This window comes from Podarcis vaucheri (assembly GCF_965113315.1).
Source record: "Podarcis vaucheri genome assembly, chromosome: 2".
NCBI classification, from domain to species: Eukaryota; Metazoa; Chordata; class Lepidosauria; order Squamata; family Lacertidae; genus Podarcis; species Podarcis vaucheri.
This window is the reverse complement of record NC_138760.1, coordinates 20,648,720-20,668,807: the sequence shown is the minus strand read 5'-3', so window position 1 is coordinate 20,668,807 and position 20,088 is coordinate 20,648,720. Positions and strand designations below refer to the sequence as shown.

Below are 20,088 nucleotides of genomic sequence, written 5' to 3'. Positions count from 1 at the left end.
CTGTCCTATTCTCTCCTCTACAGAGCTGACCTATCCCAAGCGCATCATAACTAAATAAGTTTCTGCAGGATGAAAAAATGGCAGGGCGGCTGCTTGCACCACCAGGCCCTGATAGTTTTCGACCTTTCACTCCGGAATCTCTGGCTAACATCGAGAAGCGCATCGCAGAAGATAAGAAGAAGAAGCGCCCCAAGCAAGACAGCAGTCACAGAGATGACGACGAAGAGAGCAGACCAAGACCAAACAGTGACCTGGAGGCAGGGAAGAATTTGCCTTTCATCTATGGGGATATCCCAAAAGGCCTGGTTGCTGTGCCACTGGAGGACTTTGACCCTTTCTATTTGACGCAGAAAGTGAGTCACCAAGACCCAGCCTATTAAAAACTCAAGTCTTTTTTGTCCCCAGGAGGAATTACAGGTTTGGGGTGGCAAGAGTCTCTTGCTGCATATGAAAGGGGACCTTTTTCTGTGGGCTTTTCAAATACGAATCTTCTCTTCATTTTGTTCAGGGTTGGGGAAGAAATGTATCTGATCGTTTGTTGGGGTAGCTGATAGCTCTGCAAAATCTGCACATAGCTCGATGCATAGCTTAAGCAATTCTGGAAGTCAGCACATCTAGTAGGGAGGAGACAGATAAATAAGAGGGGGAAGGGGCAACAGATACTGAGAAAAGGAGTGGCAGTCAGTCCATCTCAGTCACAAAAAAGAAACACCATGGCGTTTTAGGTCTGGTGTCTCCCAGGCCAATTTGCACCATTTGGAGACTTGTCTTCTATCCATGGTGACTTTTAAAAACTCGTCTTAAACAGAGATGAAATGTATCTAGACCTGACAAAGAGATAGGTGTGGTGTGCCAGCATATAATCCAGAACCTGACTTACTTAATTGCGTCAAATGCTCCTGAAAGATTATTGGATCTGGGTTTGGGGTAGTGATGGGACATTTTCTCCATCCTTTCACTGTCTCAGTGTACCATTTAGACTAATAAAAGACCATCACTACCATCACATATTGAGCATAAGCCTCAAAGTGGTTGTGGGACTTGGCAGCCCGATTCCCTCTAAAGTGGAAGGGGGGGGGTCTTAAAACTTTGCCATAATGCTTTGCGTGGGAAATTAATGATGCACATTGAAAGCCCTTCCATTTTACTTTACCTAATATACTCTTAACAGTTTTTGTTATGCTCTCAGTCAAGAGAGCATAACAACCAGCTCCTATGTTGTGCTTCCTTTAACTATACGTGCAACTGGTACCACAAATGGAGGTGGTTGTGTGATACCCAATAGCCTACACAAAAACATGAGCCTTTTGCATTTTATGAAGCCCCTGCCAATGAGCATAAGAACTCTGCTAGATCAGGCCATGAGTCCATCTAGTCCCTCTTGACCTCTCATGGAGGGGGCACATGAAGAAGGGCCTCAGATGATTATTGCAAGCCAGGGAACCAAGTGGCCTCCACAAAGCAGGAGAGGACATTCAGATGATCACGTCAGTGGCCCAAGCCATCCAGATGTTCCACAAGTTGGCCAGGGCTTCAACAGGACCACCAGTCATATCATCAGGGAAATCCCTCAAGTTGTCTGAAAACCAATTGGAGCCATCAGCTTCTGAGGGTAGACCATCCTCATAGGTCTCCTGCTTCTGCAAAGGGAGAAGGGTGCTGAGAGCCTAAATCTCAACAGGAAGTGATCTGACCATAACAAGGGACTGATGTCAATAACCCCCACTTTCAGTTCACCCTCTTCCTGCCCAGCTGAGAAAACATGGTCCACATATGTTGGGCCAATGACATGTTGGGTCATTATGGCAGCCGTGAAGTCTTTAGCCATGCCAGAGCTAATGGCTTCGGCATGGATGTTGAAGTCCCCCAACACCAGCAATCTGGGAGTCCTCAACACTCCCTCCAAGACCAGCTCTGTCAGCTCAGGCAGGGAGACTTCTGGGCAGTGGGTGGTAAACCAGCAGAATCCCTAATATGTCCCAATTACCCAACACCAGGAGCAAACACTCTGGCTCCCCACCCAACTGGCCAGAAAGCCTGGAGACAGAGATGGAATCATAGCAACTCCCCGTCCCCAACCCTCAAGTCTGCCCTGGAGCTGTACCAACGAGCCAGCACCAACTCCACCCTGCTCACCCACCCAGGTCTCAGTAATACAGACCAGATCAGCCTCCTTATCCACAATCACATCATGGGTGAGGCAGGACCAACCTAACATTGAACAGCCACAGACCCCAGGGCTGGCTGATAGGACAGCCACAGTTCCTCAGGTTGAAGGGAGGTCTGGCACATGGCACAGTCACCAACTCCCTGTGCCACATGTCCCTTACCAGACATGTCCCACCCACTTGCCCAGAACCACTGCAATTGGGGTGCCAGCTGCTTTCCCCAGTTGCTCACTTCCCAGGCACATTTACTCCCTTATTTTGAAAAGTCAAAATTTAAAGCGTACAAGTTTAAAAGCACTTAAAACAATTTAGGGCAAGGCAATCTCCATAGAAGATGATGTTCTGGGGGTGGCCCTTGTCTTTGCTTCCCCCCCAAAGCTGCTCCCCAAAAAGGGGGTGACCCTCTGCTGGCCAAAGGTTCAAAAAGGGCAATTCCAGCAGCTATGAAGGGGAGCCAGGTGAACAGCTCACCTCCTCCACTGATGGTCTCTAGCTGCTGCTACCTCTGAGAGTGAAGTGTCCATTCTCCCAGAACTGAAGGTAGTGCAGGAGGTGTTGCGCAGACTTTAATTAGGTTAGATTAGGCTGGGTGCAAAATAGATTTCATCGTGCACCAAGGGATTCTGGGACTCAGAAACGCCGTGGCTGTTCTCCCTTTGAAAATATGATTTATTTGGATCTGCCTTCGGCGGTAAGCAGAATGCCCGGGCCGCTGGCAAGGAAGAGAGCTTTTAAGATGAAGAGGCACCTTGTGTGGTAGCTAGCTGAGGACTGAGGTGAATTTTCAGGGTCCAGTCGGTGTGAAGGGGAAGGAAGGAGATTTCCTCTGGGGGCGATGTCCCTTTCAGCCAGCAGGAGGAAAACAGCAGGCAGGCAGAAGGTGAGGCTGCCTGAGTCTGCAGTTGTACGGCTGTTCAGGGACAACACAAGCTTGCGCTTTCAGGTTTAGAATGGTTGGGCTGCGAGTGGCAAGGGGAGGCAGGAGGCATGGCTGCTGTGAGGATCTTTTGAGCACCGATTTCTGTATTTAGTAGGCTGTTGTGAGAACAGGGTGCAGGCAGCTAGAGATGGGTTGTGGGGCTGTTGCAACGGGCGTCTTCTGATGCTTGTATGAGCTGGGTAAACAGTTTTTAGCCAGCCTTCTCTATCCACCCAGGATCTCCCCAGACCCTCCAACTACCCCTGTTTTCCAGGGACAGTCCTGGATTTACAGAAGCCATCCCAGTTTCTGATTTGATCCCAGAATGTCCCACTTTTCCTTAGGATGTCCCTATTTTCATTGGAGAAATGTTGGAGGGTATGGAGTTATCCAACCCCCGAGCCATCTGAAGGCAGCCCTGTATGGAGAAGTTTTTTAAAAATGTTTTATTGTGTTTTCTTATATGTGGGGAGCTTCCCAGAGTGGCTGGGGCAACCCAGTCAGATTCACGGTTTATAAACAGTAAAATAAGAATAAGAGTAATAAAGAATAGGACGTTCCTATGTTCATCGGAGAAATGTTGGAGGGCATGCATTTCTCTTTTGCTCGCATGACAGTTTTACTGCACACAGCACGGCCACAACTTAGTACCACACCCTCTTGACGGTGGCTTTGATAGAAGCCTTGGAGGCTGTTTCGGCAGGTGTGCGGGGGTCAGCTGAGCTAAGAGGTGCTGTTTGCAAAGCCAAACGCATACCAGGAAATGCAGGATTTCTTTTGTGTATAGCACTGGGCACCTTTAGGTGCCCCCACCACCCATCCAGTGGTGCAAGCCCGAGTGTGTGAAAGGCTGTACTGAAGAAAGCCCTTTATGTTCCCTAGAGAAGGCTTCCCATTTAGAAATATGTGGGAGGCCTCTGGCAGCGCATCTTGTGTGCTGTGCAGAGAACATGACTACATAGAAGGTTGGGTATTTTTCTTTTTAGAAATAGTGAGCTACAGACATCACTGTAAATGTTTTTGATGAACAGCTTCTCCCCCAGCTTCCTGTTCTGTGTAGCGAGGCCTTGTGCATCTTCCCACAAACCCTGGAATGGCACATTTCCTGATTCCATTGTGTTTTACCAGAAAGGATGTGCATTACTTCTCCAAATAACCAGTGGTTCAAGATCATCCCACAAATCCATTTAAAACACACACACACAAACGCCTCTCTGAATCATCAAAAGCAGCAGTTCTGCTTGAACAACTGGAATGTTGCCATGTTTTTTTTAATGCCAGCTTCTAGCATATGAAAAGCAGTCCTGGCTCTTTCTTTTTAATGCCAGCCAGAGAGCTAAGTGCAGAGGCGTGGCCTGACTGGCACCACAATTGGAGGATGACACCTGTCTCTGCCTTATCCCCCAATACTTAGGGAAGATGGCAGTGTTTCTTTATTCCAATGAACCTCATCACAACTATAAGACACAGAGTCATCAAGGCCAAAACCAGGCCAAAGCTTAGTGGTAGAGCTTCTTTATGAAAGTCCCAGGTTCAATCTCAAGCATTTCTAGATTATTATTATTTATTATTTATTGAATTAATATACCACCCTGTACTGGGAGGTCTCAGGGCGGTTCACGGAACAAAATATTAAATATTATTATTATTATTATTATTATTATTATTATTATTTATATCCCACCCTCCCCAGCCGAAGCCGGGTTCAGGGCAGCTAACAACAATAAAATAGTACAACATTCTAAAATCATTTTAATTATAAAATTAATTCAACTCAAATTGATGGCAACCATTAGGCTAAAGTTCTGTGAAGATTGCCAAAGGAGGGAGTCAGGCTGTGCCCTGACCAAAGGCCTGGTGGAACAGCTCTGTCTTGCAGGCCCTGTGGAAAGATGTCAAGTCCCACAGGGCCCTAGTCTCTTGTGACAGGGCGTTCCACCAGATTGGAGCCACAGCCGAAAAAGCCCTGGCTCTGGTTGAGGCCAGCCTAACTTCTCTGTGGCCTGGGACCTTCAGAATGTTTTTGTTTGAGGACCGTAAGTTCCTCTGTGGGACATACCAGGAGAGGCGGTCCCGTAGGTACGAGGGTCCTAGGCCGTATAGGGCTTTAAAGGTTAAAACCAGCACCTTAAACCTGATCCTGTACCCCACTGGGAGCCAGTGCAGCTGGTATAGCACCGGGTGAATGTGATCTTGCAGCAAGGACCCCGTAAGGAGTCTCGCCACGGCATTCTGCACCCGCTGGAGTTTCTGGGTCAGTCTCAAGGGCAGCCCCACGTAGAGCGAGTTACAATAATCCAGTCTGGAGGTGACTGTCGCGTGGATCACAGTGGCTAGGTCAGGGTGAGAGAGGTAAGGAGCCAACTGCTTAACTTGGTGGAGATGAAAAAAATGCCGCCTTTGTTATAGCTGCAATCTGCACCTCCATGGAAAGGGACGTGTCGAAGATTACACCCAAACTCTTAACGGACGGTGCTGGCACTAATTGTGCCCCCGCAAGAGATGGGGGTTGCCCCCCAATCCCATATCGTCCCGACCCAGCCAAAGGACCTCTGTCTTCGAAGGATTTAACTTCAACCGGCTCCCACGTAACCATCCAGCCACAGCTTCCAAACATATAAAACCACAAATCAAAATATAAAACCACAAAACATGCAATCAAAATAAAAACAACAACCCAATAACACACCCCCAATAGGCCTAGGAAAGCTCTCTTGCTGAAACCAGCAAGCTATCTTAGCCAGCAGTGTAACCTTTTCATCTAGAATGGACCAATTGTCCTGACTTAGTATAATGCAGATCTCCATGTTGGAATGTTTCCCTGCTGATGCAAAAAAGCCCACAGCTACAACATCCTTGTTAGGTGGTCACCTAGCTTTTGTTTAAAAAGGGGGAGTCCACTACCTTCCAAGGAGTCCTGTTCCTCTCACCGCCCCCAGCCTTTTCCCTTTCCCTTTTCCTTTGCTATGACTTCTATTTTACAGATTGGGTAAGTAAGATGAAGTGGCATCTTGGTAAACCCAGGGGTTTTGCTTAGGCTGCTGCTCTGTATGTTATTGGCATCCCCACTGGGAGCTCCTCAGCCCCTGGCCAAATACTTAATTAGAACTCACTGCATCAGTTGCTGCCCCTGCCAAGCAAATGTCCCCGATATGGACCACTGGCAGAGAAACTCACTACATGACAGCCCCAGCTCTAGACAGTGATCTGTACTAATTCAATATAACGTGGAACAGAGACACTTGCCATGGAGATGTGAGTCTTAAATATAGACCAGCTCATTGAGACCATTTACCCAGGTGTCCCCTGTCCAAGTTTCATTTTTTCTCTGGGGGGTGATAATTGATTTTCAGATTGTCATTCTTTCCCTTGGTCTTGTTGAGAATGTCTGTGTACTAGTGCTATTCACTGGGTGCTGTGGTCTAAACCACTGAGCCTAGAGCCTGCCAATCGGAAGGTCGGTGGTTTGAATCCCCGCGACAGGGTGAGCTCCCGTTGCTCGATCCCAGCTCCTGCCAACCTAGCAGTTTGAAAGTACGTCAAAGTGAAAGTAGATAAATAGGTACCACTCCGGCGGGAAGGCAAATGGCGTTTCTGTGCGCTGCTCTGGTTTTGCCAGAAGCGGCTTAGTCATGCTGACCATATGACCCAGAAAAACTGTCTGCGGACAAACATCAGCTCCCTCGGCCAGTAAAGCGAGATGAATGCCGCAACCCCAGAGTCGTTCGTGACTGGACTTAACTAACAGGGGTCCTTTACCTTTACCATACCAACAGGTAAATGATTGGCACCACTGTATTTTTCTCATGTTTTGAATTTCTTGGAGACCATCCCTCAGCACAGTGCATCTTGACACCCAGTGTCTACAGAATATCCCTAGGGCACAGGAGAATTTTATTGTCCTAGCCAAAGGGAAGCTGTGCTGTACTTGGGAAAAACTGTAATAACATAAGATAAAAAAAATCTGCAGGATCAGGCCAGTATTTCACCTAGTCAGCTTCCTTCCTTGTGTGCAGCAACTGGAGCTTGAGCATAACCATCAAGGCTTAGCCAGCTAGGAGAGGACTTAGAAACACCTTGCACCCTGTGCCAAGAGTGAATGGAACGGAAGCCAGTAAACTTGCTTTGTTTCAGAAATAAGCAAGCAAGGGGCCTGATCATTTGAACAAAATGGCGGACGTTATTCCGGTGTTCCCTGTCACTATTCTGAATGAGCAGGAACTGTACAGAGTACAGCCTTCCTTGGATTGCACCACTTCACATCCCAAGTAGTGAATTGCATATTTGAATATTACCCCCTTATAGATAGCTTTCTATAGCCACGGAAAGGTAAGAGATGGGTGAGCTCGATTTTGAAACCGGATTGAACTGTTTGCTTTAAACTGGCTTTGTCTCCATACTTTAAAGTCTCTAAAATGTTGTAGAAGAGATTCACAGTGCAATCCTATGCATGTTTATCCAGAAGTCAAGCTGCAATCCTATGCACGAGTACTCTGTTTTGTTTGTTGGTATTGTGGTCACGCAGGATCCCACGCTGCCCATGCCTGGTTCATTTCAGAAGTGGTAATTATATATTATATATTATATATTATATATACCCCGCCTGTAGTGGTTGGGAGTTACTCGTGCGTAATCCTGCTCCGTTTGAGCATTAGATTGCCTGGTTAAACCCTCCAGACTGCACAGCCCATCTCAGCGTGGCTGCCCTTAGTCACTCGTAGAATCTGTCTGTGGGCGTTTCTTAAAGCGTTGCCAACATAAGAGTTGTTTGACGCCCAATCGTTTCCGCCTCTCACTGCGCGGGAGTCTCCTGCGCAGGGTGGGCGTGGGCAGCGGGGTGCTTGGGCTCTCCTCGCTAACTTCCAACGAAGAGTCCTGGAGCCCCTGCACCTCCCTGTCCCGTTGCTCTCCTGGGTCCCTGGTGTTACACTCATTCTCTTCCCCTTCTTCCCGGCTGAGTCTCCCTCTGGCGCTTGGACCTTCCCCTGCAGAATCAGAGACCCTCTCCTTCTCCCGTGCCTCTGATGGCAGTTCCCTGACACCGCCCATCTGGCTGGGTTTCCCAAGCTACTCTGGGCAGCTCCCAACAGAATATTAAAAACACAATAAAACATCAAACATTATAAACTTCCCTAAATAGGGCTGCCTAGTCATCTAAAAGTCAGATAGTTGTTTATTTCCTTGATATCTGACAGGAGGGGGTTCCACAGGGCGGGCGCCACTACTGAGAAGGCCTTCTTCCTGGTTCCCTGTAACCTCGCTTCTCGCAGTGAGGGAACCACCAGGAGCCCCTCAGAGCTGGACCTCAGTGTCTGGGCTGAACGATGGGGGTGGAGATGCTCCTTTAGGTATACTGGGCCTCGGCATCAACACTTTGGTTAACCTGTGGACCCATCTAAGGAGCCTCTCTTCCGATCACAGTAGTCTCCTCACTGGGATGGTGAGGGCCCTGTGAGGGTTGCTGCCATTTTCTGGAATTCTCTCCATAGGGAAACCTTTTAGGCCCACTATCTGTTAGCTCTTAGGAGCCCATTGAAGACTTTTGCTGTTTCAATAGATGGTTTTAATAGCCAGCAGGGGTGCTTGCTACGCGCCATGTCTTTTCTTAGGTTTAGCTGTTTGATTTTATTGTGGGAGGTGTTTTTTTTAATGTTCAGGACTTTCAGGTGATCGTTTAAAAAAAGTACAGATATCCGACAACAGGTCAAAATTAAAAATGAACCAACAAATGGGGTGGAAGCGCTGCAGCACCAGTCAACAACCCACATAGGAACTCCAAGTCTGGTTTCTTCCACCGCATTCCTACCTTCCTTATTTTACTGCAGAAGTTCAGGAAATGGGCAAAGGGTTGGTGCCTGACCTGTTTTGCTTCCGAGGTTTCTATCTAAGCAGGCATTTGACGTTATTATAGTCATTGTTAATACGAACTATAGTTGTTTTACAGTTACCTGTTTTGAAATTGCTGAAATGAGTTGCCTTGATTTTATTTCCACTTTGACACCGTTACATACTTGGCCGTAGTTGGCATCCATCTGTCTTGGGAGAAATGGAGGAGTGCACCTTTGGGGGTGAAGTCAATCTCAAACCAGGCAAGATAAAAAGAGAGGTTGCAGGGAGGAGAAAGTTAGAGGAAAGGGAGAGGAGATAGACAGAGTTGCTTTGGGTGTATGGCAGGAGGAACTTGAGGTCTAGATCCCTGAAAGATGAAAGAAGGCTGGAAAAACCAAGGGAAGGCAGAAAATGAGTGTACTGGTCTTCATTTGTCCATAAGGACAAGTATGTTTCATATGGACAAAAGAATAGAAAGTGGGGTGAGATGGCTAATTAAGTTCTATGGGATGATACCCTACATTATCTTACACTTGCTTCAAACACTCTCACAAAATGTATAGAGGTATTTTTGTATCTCATTTATTAGACTTCTGCATTGGGTTCGCATGCAGTTGGTCCTTTGAGTTTCCTTTGGGAAAGAAAGGTGGGGGTCTGTATAGAAAAAGTAATGGACAGGGAAGGAGCCTGGAGTCACTGGTAGAACATGTTGTTTCATGCAGAAGGTCGCAGGTGCAAATTACATCATTTCCAGTTAGGGCTGGGGAAAGGCTCCTGTCTAAACTCATGAAGAATCACTTTCTTGTCAGTGTAAACTGATGGTCTGATGTGGTATAAGGCGGCTTCTTAGGTTTGTGTGCTACATTTCATTGAGACTTAAGCAAAAATGCCTTTGCCAGATGGTGCTTGTGGCCTCTGACATATGTCCCTCTTACAGAGGTAGCATCCTATGCATATTTTAAAATGGGGCTTTATCTGTTGAACATGTCACATGTTGTTGTTGTTTCACACATTTTTCATGAAAGTCAACTAGCACCGCTTTGGACAACTTCTTAACGAAGACTTGGGTTTTCATTCTTTCTTTTGTGACTTTGTGAAAAGTCAAAACAGCATGAAAACACAACCCTTTATTAAGTTTTCTCTTTGTTGATTTGATAAATATTTGGCTTTTGTGTTAGATGTGTGTGTGGTCTTTCAATACTAGAAACAATAAATGACTAGGTAATGTACAAAACGTTTTAAATAGTTATTTGGGCTGTGTACAGTTTTGTCTACAAACCATCAAATATAAAATTAAGACATGGATATAAAACCAAAACCAGTACAATTCTCTGCACATCTACTCAGAAGTAAGTCCCACTGAAATCAATGAGCCTGACTTTCAGGTAAGTGTGTACAGTGATTGCAAACTTCATTTATGTATTTGTTCTAAAAGTTACTACTAACTTTCTGTATTTATTTATCTGCCACATTTCAGCTCTAAAAGTTCCCACAAAGCTGCTTATGACAAACAATGAAACACCACAATATGAACATCAGACATATGAATGTGGTTTTAAAGCTAACCCAAAATACTGGTTTCAAGTTATGGTTAGATTGTATATGTGTGTGTGTGTGTGTGTTTTCCGCTGAGAGGTATATGTGCATAACTTTTTCTTTCTCTCTCTCTCTTTCTCTGCAGACCTTTGTAGTACTAAACAGAGGCAAAACACTCTTCCGATTTAGTGCCACGCCTGCCTTGTACATTTTAAGTCCTTTTAATCTGTTTAGGAGAATAGCTATTAAAATTTTGATACATTCATATCCTTTTTTATGGTAATATCGGTTGCCCATTCTGTAGTCACATTTCCTGGTATGTAGGGATGCTGTGCTGACTAAAAATATATGGATTGGGTTTATCGCCCATGACACATCAATGTTGTGGGTTTTTTTTTTACCCAAACAGTCAGGGGACACCCAAAAAATGTCTGGATACCTGGACGATCAACTAAAAAAGGGCACTTTATTTGGAATTACATTGTTACAGAATTAAATGGGGTGGGTGTATGTATATGCATTTGTGACACAAAAAGTTTGGATTGCTAAGGGTTGTTCATTGTGTGCCAGGAGTTATGTGCCTACAGAGGCATTTGCTGGCACCCAGCGGATTCCTGCCCTGTACTCCTGCATTGAAATTAGCACAATTAGGTGATTCCCCACCCCTATTGGGGACACGGGTGGCGCTGTGGGTTAAACCACAGAGCCTAGGACTTGCTGATCAGAAGGTTGGTGGTTCGAATCCTCGTGACGGGGTGAGCTCCTGTTGCTCAGTCCTTGCGCCTGCCAACCTAGCAGTTCGAAAGCATGTCAGAGTGCAAGTAGATAAATAGGTGCCGCTCTGGTGGGAAGGTAAACGGCGTTTCTGTGTGCTGCTGTGGTTCGCCAGAAGCAGCTTAGTAATTCTGGCCACATGACCCGGAAGCTGTACACCGGCTCCCTTGGCCAATAAAGCGAGATGAGTGCCGCAACCCCACAGTCGGTCACGACTGGACCTAATGGTCAGGGGTCCCTTTACCTTTACCTTACCACCCCTATTTCAGCAAACCAATGCACTTTTTAATGCCCCTGCCTTCACTTCCTTGGGATATTAGACTGAAAGGTTGATTATAAATATTAGGAAATACAAACCTAAAGGTAAAGGTAAAGGGACCCCTGACCGTTAAGTCCAGTCGCAGATGATTCTGGGGTTGCGCTGCTCATCCCACTTTACTGGCCAAGGGAGCTGGCGTTTGTCCTCAGACAGCTTTCGGGTCATGTGGCCAGCATGACTAAGCCGCTTCTTGCAAAACCAGAGCAGCGCACGGAAATGCCGTTTACCTTCCCTCCGGAGTGGTACCTATTTATCTACTTGCACTTTGACGTGCTTTCGAACTGCTAGGTTGGCAGGAGCTGGACCAAGCAATGGGAGCTCACCCCGTCGTGGGGATTCGAACCGCTGACCTTCTGAACGGCAAGCCCTAGGCTTGGTGGTTTAGACCACAGCACCACCCACGTTGAGAACCTAGAGGGCTCTTATTTATGCATCAGCTTTTCTCTGCTTGCATTACAGTTTTACAGCCTTGACATTAGGTGCTAAGTAGTGATGTGTGTCTAATGTTCAAAGGTGAAAGGGGATGTTTTTGTTTTAATGCTTTAATAGTAGATTCAGGCTGTATTCTCACATGAAATTTAAATCAGCTTGGAATGCGAATGTGAAACCAAAATGGGCCAGAATAAACATGAAGTTTGAAATCCCTCACATCTACGTTCAATCATGCATTCACATTCAATAGAGACTCAAGATGATTTATTATTCCTCATGTATGCAAGCATTTTAAACATATACATATGTTTTACAATAAGCACACAGAGACTTGAATTAGATTCTTTCAGATCTTCTTTACTGCAATCACTATTAATTAATATCAATTTCCTGTATCCACTGTGAGACTTTATGATTCAACACTTGAGAGTCCACAATCTGCACCCAGTATTTGGAACGGTGTGGCTCTTGACTAGAGTTAGACCCAGTTCAGGGGCAACATCTGAGAAGAACGAGCTATATGCCAACTTTCTCTTTCCTCCCCTCTCTGCTTTCCTCTTCACCTCACATGCACAGCTTCAGCAAATCTCTTGTTTTCTTAAACCACAGTTTCCCATTACGTCCTAATTGAGAAACTGTGGTTTAAGAACTTCCTCCAAATCAGGATATTAAACCAGGTATATATACCACTCATATTTAGATGAATAGTAGGACAGTCCACTGCAGCCGCAAACACCTGCTGAAAAACTGTTGCAGTGGTAATTGCTGATGATATTGTTTTCCGATTTAATTCAGTAAGGTTCAGCGGGAGTTTAATGGGATGAAATGAATATGTGATTTCTTACGTTTCATGCTTCCTTGACTTTATTCTACAGTATTTAGCATGATCATTATGTGCACTATTTTGACGAACTGTGTGTTCATGACTTTTAGTAACCCACCAGAGTGGTCGAAACAGGTGGAGTAAGTAGCAATTCATTTGTTTGTTTTGTGGGTGGTGGTGTAAATCTTGCTTAATTCTTTAAAGTGATGGTGGCCTCTCTCTTTTTGGAAAGTATGCTAGGCAGCAAGTTCACAGTATGCTATAATTTGCTACAAGTTGGCACTTCAGGTTTTTCCTTAAAAATTGAACTTGGATCAATCAGACTTTGAAATGTCTGTCAAAACCTGTGAAAATATGTATTAGAATGTTTAATAATCTAATAGTCTATTCCAAAACCTATCTGTAGTCTAGAAACCAACTATGTTCTTGGTATGAGCTTTCATGTGCATGCACACTTCTTCAGATACCATGTGCATGCACATAAAAGCTCATACCAAGAACAAACTTAATTGGTCTCTAAGGTGCTACTGGACAATTATTTATTTTTAAAAAATATATTTCTACTGTGTCAGACCAACACGGCTACCTACCTGAATCTATCTGCAGTCTGTGGTTGGCCAGAATATCTGTGACTGCATTCCCATATCATGGTAACTGTAGTTTTAATGTTTTACTGTGGACATGCTGCATGTAGATAGCTCCTGCTCTGCTCTGCTCTGCTCTGCTCCTAGCACGTGTGGGTGCAACAAACTACAATCCCTGGCTAAGCATTACATCCAAACCAGGTGTTTTTGTTTCACTCCATGCAAGCCATGATGTGAGGCCAGCTATTAATTATGCATCACAATGAATTGTGCACTGAGCCACTGTGAGCAGAAATACCACCAACTCTTAAAGAAATCCGAATCTAATATTTGAATGTGCAACATTGGCCATCTCTCTTAATGAAGACATTGCTGCATATTCTAAACTGTATTCTGTTTTCCTCCACTGCTTTTCCTTGTTCTGATAGGTACACATTCACTGGTATATATACATTTGAATCACTTGTGAAAATTATTGCAAGAGGCTTCTGCATAGACGGCTTCACTTTTCTCCGTGACCCATGGAACTGGCTAGACTTCAGTGTCATCATGATGGCGTAAGTTACGTATTGTGCTCCTTTTCGTGTCTAGATAACTGTATACGTTAGTGGAAGGAGAAGGAGGAGCAGGCTGCAAAGGAAGTCCAGTAAGGTGACAAAGCAACTGGGCCCTTTGATCATTCCTGACTAATCACTGGTAAACTCGTACATTGGATATGAAATTCTTCAGGACTGAAAACCTTTCCTGTAAAACAGCTAAACATTTTTGGACTGCTCTCCATTGATAACCATTTTTGTAATTGTTCTAAATTAGTCTTGAGCTGAAGGTCTCGGCACAAAATGGAAAGCTAGGAATATCCTTAGGAACTGGAACCCTGGCTCTGCTTCAGGGCACTGTTTTCCAACTGATCAGCAAGGAGGAATGAATGAGCAGGCTTGTCTACACAAGGCAGTTTGTTGGCTTGCTCTTGTGCAGCCTATATTTACATCTTTCAACTGGGACAGTTTGCCTTTTCAGATCTGATAAACTATGAACAGCCCAGCTAGAGAGAGAATTCAGATATGCCTTTTCAAGTGTATATCACATTTGGCTGGTGTATCTATTGTTTTTTTTCAAATGTTTTACTTAACTCAGTAGAAGCACCCCACCCCCCACCCCCACCCCCCCAAAAAAAACCTGGGCATGGTGCAGTTATCATATTTACATCCATGATATTGGCTCAAAAAACTGAAAAGGAACTGGAGAGACAATTTTTGCAATGTGTCCAGAGTGCCTAATTTCAGGAATGATGGTCTACCCTTCTAAAACTCTGGCTGAATTCTTGGACATTGGGCAAGTGTTTCAGACAATGTGTTTGCCTATAGTATGAATCATGATAAGCAGAAAGGAAAGGTTCACAAGTAGATTGATTATGTGCACTTGTACAGGCAAACGGAGCAACAAATTGGGTTGTTCTGCAAATGATCTTTTGGTATACAAATATCATTTTTATGCTAAATCTGTTGGAGCCCTGAGAATTCCAGTCATTTTCAGTCCTTGCACAGCCTGGGGATAAATTAACCAAGATGGCAAATGTCAACCTTGAAATTATGGCCAGGTCCTTTTTAACAATTTCAGCATTAAAACACTGTGAACTAACTTCTTATGTATCCTTTTCTGTGGAGCCGACTCTAGTGGGGAAGTGAAGGAGGAAACAAGAAAGTAGAAGTTTGAGTTAGGCAACCTGTTTGGGACTGAGCGCCACATTGTTTTGTAGGGGAAGTGGGGAGCACATGTCAGTGGTGGCTGATAGAGCCAAAGTTCTGTATAGGAAAATGGAGGGGGTTGGATGGGCACAGGGGGCTGCATGCAGCCCACAGACCGCAGGTTGCTCACCTGTGTTCAAGGTAAATCACAGGCCTTAGCGGTACTTTTCCAGCAGACAGAGATGCCCTTCTTCTTTGGCGATCACTCGTAGCTGAGTAAGATTGTCTTCCATGAACACGTCTTAATAGTGAGTCCGTAAGTGACTGTGGAGGCCAATTCTGGATCCATGCGTCTTTCACAGTGGGGACATAGGTTTGAGGATGGGAGTTGATCATGGTGAGGGTTTGCCAAACGTGCCTTCCTCTCAGCATGTTTCTCCCTTTCGTCCTGAGTTTGAGCGTCTTCAAAGTCCATGACACCTTTGATAAAGGCTGTTCCCCAATTGGAGCGCTCGCAAGCCAGTGTTTGGCCAAGGACATGTTGGTACCATTGAAGCAGAAAATCCAAGTGCCATCTCCCCCCAGTTGACAATTTCCTGCCCTTTAATGGAACTCTAAGATGTGCCTCTGTCAGGATACCTCTTCCTCCCTACTCTTGTTTTGCCACAAGAGAAATCACAAATGGGAAGCATAACTGAAGAAGAAGCCCTGTGATAATGGAGACGTCTAAAACTGTTTCATTTGCAACCTTAGATTTGTTTCTTTTTTTCTTTTTTCATGCCACTTCCAAAGCAGTTTACATTGTGAATGCTGTTCCCCGCCCCCAACTGAACGTTACACTTTTATTTTATTTTTATTTTTGAAAGCTAGGTAACCCCAATCGGTGCCATTAACTCTGGTTTAATTCTGCAGGTATATAACAGAGTTTGTAAACCTAGGCAATGTTTCAGCTCTGCGCACCTTCAGGGTACTGAGAGCTTTGAAAACTATTTCTGTAATTCCAGGTAAGGCTGTTGGTGTTAGGTGTTGGGTCGCAGCTCCCTGTGAGTGATGTATTGCTGTCTGTAGTTGTTGTTTTATTTCCCCCATTCCCGTTTTTCGTGTGTGTTATTGTCATTGTGTCTCTTTGTGTGTGACCTCCCTCGTTGCAGATATGTCACAGAGTTTGTGGACCTTGGGAATGTGTCAGCCTTGAGAACTTTCAGAGTTCTCCGAGCTTTGAAAACTATCTCTGTCATTCCAGGTGAGAAATGCTTCTATACACGCGCCTTGCATTTCCCCTCCCTTGCCTTCCTGGTCACTTGCCTTTTCAAAAATGGCCCTGGCACATTTTTGATAGGCCTTGCATTCTGCATGAAGTGTAGTGTTTACAACAGTGTAAACAGACGGACCAAAAATACAGCAATAATGCACTTCAGTCAATTCCCCTAAGTACTATAACTGGTGCGAAACAAAGAACTTAAATTTCCTTTTCAGAACTCCTACACATTGTCGTTTCGACTTTTGGGAACTTGGACATAGCCAATGAAATCTCAAACCCAGACCAGTTGAGGACTCTGCAACAATATTTCCCAACATCACCCACGCTGTGCAAACTGCATGATTATACTTCTTTTTTAGAAAAAAGAAAAAAGGGAAGTTTGTCTGTATACAACGAAAGTATCAGTTGTTGCGAGTTATGGCACTAGGTGACATTCCAAAACTGCTTGTGTTTTTAAATATGTAAATTTTGAAGTGTGGGAGCTTAGCATGACAGCTCCCATAAGACAGTCCCGAGAAGAATTAAAAATAAAATAAAATGCAGCTGTGTTGATCCATTTTACAATTGCACACACACATAGCAGCAGTACACAGCATAACCCCCAGTTTATTAGGATCAGCATGACTATGCTTAGTTTCCTGGAAGTGAGCTCCAGTGAGCTCGGTGGTGCTCTACCACTGACCGCATAGCTTCAACTTCTTAAAACACATGCTTTTTTGTGTTTCTGTTTTCAAAACAAAAGAGCTTCAGTCAGCTGAAGGGCAACTTTTTAATTGCAAGTGCAGCTCATTTAAACTGTTAGCATGAAGTTGGAACCCGTTAAAAAATGAAATAGCCTGCATCTTGGGCATTCTCTGACTTCCGCTAATCCAGAGGTCAGCAAACTTTTTCAGCAGGGGGCTGGTTCACTGCCCCTCAGACCTTGTGGAGGGCTAGACTATATTTTTTTTGGGGGGGGAGATGAACGAATTCCTATGCCCCACAAATAACCCAGAGATGCATTTTAAATAAAAGCACACATTCTACTCATATAGAAACACCAGGCAGGCCCCACAAATAACCCAGAGGTGCATTTTAAATAAAAGCACACATTCTACTCATGTAAAAACACGCTGATTCCCGGACCGTCTGCAAGCCGGATTGAGAAGGAGATTGGGCCAGATCCGGCCCCCAGGCCTTAGTTTGCTACCCATGCTAACAAACAAACTTGAAAGGCTCGTTATCACTTTATTCACTTGTCAAGTGATGGCATCATCACTGCTGCTCTGAAAAACATCCCTGGTCTTTCCCTCCCCTGTACAGTTGTGCCTACATCTAGGGAGTAACCCACATGTGCCATAATTTGTGGAATTCAGGCATGAGTGTTTATTAATGAAATTAATAATAATAATAAATTATTTATACCCCGCCCTCCCCAGCCAAGGCCGGGCTCAGGGCGGCTAACAAGCAATAATAAAAGCAATTTGAATGAATACAACTTAAAAACAAAATTAAAATACAACATTAAAATATTGAAACGTTAAAATATTAAAATGTAGCCTCATCGCAGGAGGAGAAAGGAAAAGAAAAAAGAAAGAGGGGGAGGGAATCAAATTGGCTCCAAGCCAAAGGCCAGGCGGAACAACTCTGTCTTACAGGCCCTGTGGAATCAGATCCCGCAGGGCCCTGGTCTCATGAGACAGAGCGTTCCACCAGGCCGGAGCCAGTGTTGACAAGGCCCTGGCTCTGGTTGAAGCCAATCTAACTTCCTTAGGGCCCGGGACCACTAGGGTGTTGCTATTTATGGACCTTGAGGCTCTCCATGGGGCATATGGGGCATACCGGGAGAGGCGGTCCCGTGGGTAGACCTAGAGTACCGGATTTGGCATCCAGATTGGTCTTCTTATGATATAATGAAAGCTAGTCATATCACACTTCCACACAGTAAACATATGTCTTCCTTCATTGCATTTATCTCTGCTGTGGGAAGCAACCTTTCATGAAGATGATTGCCACAATGACTAGGATGTCTGCTTGGGAGTGTTCCTTTCAGATGGCTGCTTTGCCCCAGATATTTTATGTGATTTTGGACTGTGTCACATGTTACATTGTGCCCTCCCCAAAAAAATTAGGCTCGTGCAACTCATCTATTCATGGGAACTCTGCGGATAACCCACTGAGCAGGCTAAAACCCTAGTAACCCCTTCTTTGCAGCAGCGACTTCTGTGGTCCAAAGCGCATTTTCGTGGATTAATGGAAATGGAAAGGCAGCCCAATGTAACATATGAAGCAGCTCTTTCCCTTTGTTTAAAAATAATGAGCTTAATCCCTCCGCCTCATGTGTTAACATAGTTTTGGGTGGGTAGGTGTACGCAGAAATATGTTAAATGCACTGTAAGTTAATGTCTTGCTGAAATGGGTTAACCAAGGTCTAGAGCATGCAAACAAGCCGGCAAAAGTGGGCCTTTCTGGTTATGTAATCACAATGTTCGCTTGAGGAAATGTTTGAAAACATTTGGGATCGAAGCATATGTGCTTTGCTTAGCCTTGGAATATGAATCCTGTGCATGATGTAACATTTCCAGCCTTTGCTTGGGCCTGTCTCACATAATCCAGCTTCCTTCACGTTGTCTAATGCCTGCTGAATACTTGTAAGATCAACCTTTCCCATTTCCCAGAAGTGAGTGTTTCAGTTGCAGTGAATAGTTCTATGATCGCTTCACTGGAAAAAGGCTTTTAGAAAGGTTATGTTCTCCTCTGTTCCATTGACGGTATTTATATTAGTCATATACTGCTGCTGTAGTCCAAGGTAATTGTCCTCTAGGTTGTAGACTGTATTCAAAGGCAGTCCACATCGATTGACCTCTCCTAAAGGGGCACAGTATAGATTTGGTTCTTTCAAAATGCCAGTGTAGAGTTTTGTGTGTCCTAAAATCCATAGTGATAACATGCAACATGTTCCCTGAAACCTAGGAATGGATAAGACAATGCTTTCTTTTGCTGTGCAGCACACAAGCCGAAAGGTTGCCATCGGGTGTGTTTTTTTCAGAACCAGGGTATATCCCCTGGAATGATTCTTCTGGCCAGACATTACACTCTGGGATTGTCAAACTCTTGGAGAGCCAGTGTGTTGTAGTGGTTAAGAGTGGTAGTGGTTCGTGTCTCTGCTCCTCCACATGCAGCTGCTGGGTGACCTTGGGCTAGTCATACTTCTTTGAAGTCTCTCAGCCCCACTCACCTCACAGAGTGTTTGTTGTGGGGGAGGAAGGGAATGGAGAATGTTAGCTGCTTTGAGACTCCTTAGTGTAGTGATAAAGCGGGATATCAAATCCAAACTCTTCATCTTCTTGGTGTGCTTCTAGCCCTTGTGGCAAAAGACTTCTCCATGACATCTTCACAAATTCTTCCCCCCATTTTTCTATGTATTCCTAATGATATTCTCCCCCATACCACCAATGGTAGCAACTGGAGGGGCAGCTGTCTCAATTGGGATGCCTTGCTTATGGAATACTTTCCCCCAAGGAGGCTTGCCTGGCAACAACATTGATGTATTGGATGCCAGACAAAGATAGGTTTCAAACTGGTTTAGTTTAGTTTAATTGTTGCTTTTCATCCAGCTGCTTACATCTCCTTGTTGTATATCAGCCTACCCCTAACCTGCTGCCCTCCAAGTGCTGGTGCACTCCAAATACCACCAGTCTCAGCTAGTGTGGTCAGAGAGTGAATGGTCTGAGAGGCACCGATATTGTGGCATTGATGCCGCTAAGGGATTTTGGACC

The 20,088-nt window shown here is 44.8% G+C and overlaps 2 protein-coding genes across 2 annotated transcripts in view; one reads left to right on the top strand and one right to left on the bottom strand.

Annotated features, from left to right (window-relative positions):
• LOC309526623 (uncharacterized protein) overlaps positions 1-5,698 on the bottom strand; it is a 146,225-nt gene extending 140,527 nt beyond the window's left edge. Inside the window, exon 1 of the mRNA XM_082212931.1 lies at positions 5,215-5,698. Coding sequence (XP_082069057.1) covers positions 5,215-5,318 — 104 coding nt within the window. The 5' untranslated portion in view covers positions 5,319-5,698. The remainder of the gene's footprint in view (positions 1-5,214) is intronic.
• SCN8A (sodium voltage-gated channel alpha subunit 8) overlaps positions 1-20,088 on the top strand; it is a 113,306-nt gene that overhangs the window by 29,407 nt on the left and 63,811 nt on the right. The window contains exons 2-6 of the mRNA XM_082212339.1: positions 24-353; positions 10,598-10,717; positions 12,852-12,940; positions 13,813-13,941; positions 16,221-16,312. Of these exons, the coding sequence (XP_082068465.1) occupies positions 78-353; positions 10,598-10,717; positions 12,852-12,940; positions 13,813-13,941; positions 16,221-16,312 (706 nt within the window). The 5' untranslated portion in view covers positions 24-77. The remainder of the gene's footprint in view (positions 1-23; positions 354-10,597; positions 10,718-12,851; positions 12,941-13,812; positions 13,942-16,220; positions 16,313-20,088) is intronic.